Genomic DNA, 4,451 nt, shown 5'->3' on the forward strand with positions numbered 1-4,451 from the left:
CCCCCCCCTAGGCTCGTCAGGGCAGTGAAATAAAAAAAAGGCACGAAAAATGCGTAATAATTATTCCTGCCTCCACTGCAGGGGTCTGGATCGGCGCCGTGTCCGTCCTGCTGGTGACGGCGGGGCTGGTGGTCGGCGTCGTCTACGTGGTCAAGCACCCCAGCGAAACCGTGAGGTAGGTAGACACCTGCTCTGCAGCAGTGTTCTTCCCGCTGTATTCAAGCGAACGCTGAGTGCGGCGAGCCGCCGCACCAGGCCCTTAAGGAGCGGACGTCGAAACTGTGTCGAAACGACACATAGTAGTTTTTGTTATCGATTCGACACCGTTTCGACATCACTTGAAATGGCATTTTCGACTGGGGTTGTGGGCGCTCACCCCTAAACTTTTTGCTCTGTACCAGTCCCGCGCGGCCCGCAGCCTCCGACTTGCTGTACCTGTTCGACAGACCCGCCGAGCCGATCTTCTCCTTGCGGGGGATCAACCGAGATGTCGCCTTCGACGTGCCCCACGCCTACCTGGTAGGGGGTAGTTCGCATACTACGGGGGCATACCGGGGGGGGGGGGGGTCACATCCCCTACCCGTGCTCGAGCGGGCCAGCTTAGCGCTCAGTCACAGGACTCCTATAATGGTCTGATCCTTTTGAGACACCTGAATATTTGTACAACACCCCCCCCCCTTCGAAAAAAGTCATGTTGTATGGGGACAAGCCTTGGGGCTCCAATGCAGTGGCGGTTTTCCGTCCCCCGTCGGTCCCAGATGAGACGCCTGAAAATAGGCAACATATGCCTGTACGTAGGCAACCCTCGTGGTATCACCCTTCCCGTCAGTAGAACTTCAAACTGCCCCCGCCCCAATGCGAGTGAAACAGTAACTGCTGGGTAACAGTAACTGGGATAAGCTCGATGGGGTACTTCCGCTGAGCTGAGCATGCTGCTGACGCCATCCACTCTCTCTGCGAAGCCCGAGCGCTACCGGCAGCGGGAGGCCGAGGTTCGCGAGCAGGTGCGCCGTGCTGCGAAGCGAGTCGTCATGGTCCCCGAGATAGAGATGCCGGCTGAGAGGTTCGCCGACATCAACACCAGGCTGCCCTTCCGCAGCGCCTTCACGAGGTCCGCGCCGCCCTTCCTCGCGCTCGTCATCCGCTTCTGGCATTTCTTCGACGGTGAGTTGCAACGGGAGTAGAGGTGAAATAAAAGTCCGGTTGTCGTGTTTTTCCCCCCTTTTTTGTAAGGGGGGGGGGGGAGCGTCATTATTTTTCCGGTAAAACATTACCTTTTCACATTTTTAAAGAAAATTGATCTTGTGTGCGCAGAGAGTTCGTCGGTGGAGGACCTACTCGCCCGGGCTGTGTGGGCGCGTCTTCACTTCAACCCAGAGATGATCCTGGACGCCCTCATGCTGTACATGTTGCGGTCTCCTCTGCAGAGCGTTCGGGTACGCGGCGGCGGGGGTCGTTCCCCGCGGTCGTCGCATATATCCGTCTCCGTATCGCAAACACGAACGCACTCATCACTGACCTGGCATTGAACGTCTTTGCAGGACCTCAGGATCCCCGAGCTCCCCGAGTACATCCCCGAGCTCTACGTCAACGACGAGTTCTTTGCCAAGGCCCGCGAGGAGATGCACATGGTCCCCCCCAACAACAGGGTGAGCGTAAACAAATACAGGCCCTGTTGAAGTTGACGGGGGCGGGACGGCCTGCTTTAACTGCGATGCCCGCCACCCCGTGCTGCCAGGCGCCCGTGGCCGTGGCGAGGAACGTGGGCAAGGACGACGAGAGCGTGCTCTGGTACTTCCGCGAGGACCCCCACTTCCACGTGTTCCACTGGAAGTGGCACGTGTACTACCCGGCGGGGACGGACGACGACCAGTACGTGGACCTGCCGCGGCGCGGGGAGCTGTTCGTTCACCTGCACCGCCAGTTCACGGCCAGGTCGGTCGATCACCTTGCGACCTGCCCATTTATTCAAAACGTGGAATTGGGCGGCAAACAGCAGGGGAGCCGATAAGGGGCGTTCTTTCACGGGGATCTTCTCTGCATGCAGATACAACGCCGAAAGGTTCACCAACGGGCTGCCGGCGGTGCTGCCCATGGACGTGCACAAGCCGCTGCCCAAGGGCTACTTCCCGAAGATGGTTCATCTCCACGGCTCCAAGGGGACCGTAGGGCGACAGGACAACGCCACGCTGCTGGTGACCGCCCCGCACTGACACTTACCCACCGTCGCAGAGACTGTGACTGTGTTTGTGTTATTGATCTGAATTGTATCTCATTGCCACTTCGTATCCGCGTGTTCCAGCCTCTGAAGACGTTTGTCGACAATCACGATAAATGGATTAAAGGATATGAGCGTGTCCTTGACCAAGGCTACGTAGTACTTGTAAGTACAAAGAGTTTATATTCTCCTCAACTTATACTCACTGAGGCAGGGAGGCCTAGCTTACGGAACGGAGCTTACGACATGCCCGACAGAAAAACGGAACTCAAAAGAGGCTGGTGGACATTGAAGGCCTGGACATCATCAGCAACCTTCTTGAAGGGAACACAGTCGTGTCACCGGACTACAACTTCTACGGAAATGTGCACAACGACCTCCACGCCAACCTGCCCAGGGCGGCGGACCCCATCGCCGTCCACAACGTGAGTGCCCGGACGCATGGCATCGAAGGCCCGGGGTGAGAGAGATCGCTCGCTGATGTTTTGCTTTGACAGGAACCTTTGACCGTGACTTCCTTCATCACAACCGTGGCCAAGGACCCGGCCTTCTTCAACATCCACCAGCTGATGGACGACCTGTACGAGAAGTACAAGAAGAAGTACACTCTTCCTTACGACATCGCAAAGGACGTACGTCTTGGCGCCTCTCCGCTCCGCTCACTGTAAGTACACGCAGTCCGCAGCCGACTCAAAACTCCCCTCCGTTCGTCTCCAGCTCACACCGCTCCCCGGGGTGACGCTGCACTCCGTGGCGGTGCGCACCGCCAACGCGGCGGCCGCCAACGAGCTCAGCACGTACTACCAGCAGTCGGACCTGGACGTGTCGCTGGGGCTGGACTACACGCCCGCGGGGCGTCAGTACGCGCGCTTCACCCACCTCCAGCACCGCCCCTTCCACTACGAGCTCAGGGTCACGAACAACGAGTCCAGGCCCCGGCGGGTGTTCGTGCGGCTCGCGCTCCTCATGGTCCAGGACGAGAAGGGCGCGCCGCTGGACCTCGACTTCAGGCGTCGCTTCAGCCTGCTGCTGGACGTGTACGACGCCGTCCGTGAGTACGCGCCGTGCAGGTGGACTGCCATGGGAAAGGGGGGGGGGGAGGGTCAAAAAATCAAAGGCAGTTTTTAAGAGGTGGAATATTTACCCCAAAATTTAAAGTCAGCTTTTTAGACGGTACGAAAAACTTCCAGTAAATGTTTTTGACGGAGCTACATGTATCGTGGGCTGCAAAAAAAAGAATCACATTTGGCTTCCACGATTTTATATGATTAAAATGCCGTGAAAAAAGTACCCCAGTTCTAGGAGTAAGGAGTGGCCGTAAATTGTTAATTTGTTAAATGAAATGACGAGTCCGCTTCCCTCCCGCCAGTCGCCCCGGGTGACAACACGCTGCGGCGCCAGTCCACGCAGTCGGCGCTGACCATCGACAACGACGCCATCTACGCGGAGGGTCGGGACGCGGGGGCGGTGCGGCGGGGGAACGTGTGCCGGTGCGGGTGGCCGCAGGGCCTGCTGCTGCCCAGGGGCTCCGCGGCCGGCACGCCGTACCAGCTCCTCGCCATGGTCACCGACTACGAGCAGGACAAGGTATGGAGTGGATAATCGGGCAGGGGCGCCTGACCTTGGACCTTCTCGTTTTCATTATCCCATCCGTTTATCGTTCAACCCTCTCATTGTCCGTGCGCGTGCACGCCACAGGCCCCGACTTCCGGGTCGTCGGAGACGTGCGACGACGGCTGGCTCATGTGCGGCGTGATCGGCAGCGCGCACTACCCCGACGTGCGCGCCATGGGCTTCCCCCTGGACCGGCCCTTCCCCGCTGGCGTCGCCTCGCTGGAGGACCTGCTCACGCCCAACATGGCCCTGGCCGACGTGCGCGTCACGTTCGAGAACCGCACCGAGCCACCCACGGCCGTGTTGCAGGGCGACAGGTCCACCAGCTGGATGCCCACCGCCGGGCTGCAGGAGGGCGGCAGGTCCAGCTGGTTGCCCACCGTCTGAACGCAAACCGCCGGGCTGCAGGGCGGCAGGTCCACCAGCTCGATCTCCAGAGCTGAGCTGCAGGGCGCCAGGTCTACCAGCTGGGCGCCCACCAACCACCACAACCTGACCGCGCACGGCATCACGGACGCAAACGCGGATCCAGCGCCCCACACGGCTCCAAAAATAAAGTACCCCTGCCCTGTCCACATCACGGGCGGCGGCCATGCGGGCGCCAAGCGGAGCAGGTGGG

General features: G+C 59.8%; 3 protein-coding genes across 3 annotated transcripts in view; 2 read left to right on the forward strand and 1 right to left on the reverse strand.

Annotated features, from left to right (window-relative positions):
* The window catches only part of LOC113215730 (uncharacterized), a 112,784-nt gene that overhangs the window by 101,291 nt on the left and 7,042 nt on the right, over window positions 1–4,451 (forward strand). The gene's annotated exons all lie outside the window — the stretch shown is intronic.
* Window positions 1–4,451, reverse strand: part of LOC113215731 (uncharacterized) — a 32,418-nt gene that overhangs the window by 25,960 nt on the left and 2,007 nt on the right. The gene's annotated exons all lie outside the window — the stretch shown is intronic.
* LOC113203448 (phenoloxidase 2-like) overlaps window positions 1–4,451 on the forward strand; it is a gene marked incomplete in the record, with an annotated part of 8,870 nt that overhangs the window by 4,132 nt on the left and 287 nt on the right. Inside the window, 14 exon segments of the mRNA XM_052263809.1 lie at window positions 82–175; window positions 402–519; window positions 963–1,164; window positions 1,315–1,436; window positions 1,542–1,649; window positions 1,739–1,935; window positions 2,048–2,195; window positions 2,303–2,383; window positions 2,476–2,643; window positions 2,716–2,850; window positions 2,936–3,269; window positions 3,588–3,805; window positions 3,917–4,163; window positions 4,206–4,414. Of these exon segments, the coding sequence (XP_052119769.1) occupies window positions 82–175; window positions 402–519; window positions 963–1,164; window positions 1,315–1,436; window positions 1,542–1,649; window positions 1,739–1,935; window positions 2,048–2,195; window positions 2,303–2,383; window positions 2,476–2,643; window positions 2,716–2,850; window positions 2,936–3,269; window positions 3,588–3,805; window positions 3,917–4,163; window positions 4,206–4,219 (2,186 nt within the window).

Source organism: Frankliniella occidentalis, unplaced genomic scaffold (genome assembly GCF_000697945.3).
Source record: "Frankliniella occidentalis isolate FOCC.00 unplaced genomic scaffold, Focc_3.1 Scaffold14, whole genome shotgun sequence".
Lineage (NCBI taxonomy): Eukaryota > Metazoa > Arthropoda > Insecta > Thysanoptera > Thripidae > Frankliniella > Frankliniella occidentalis.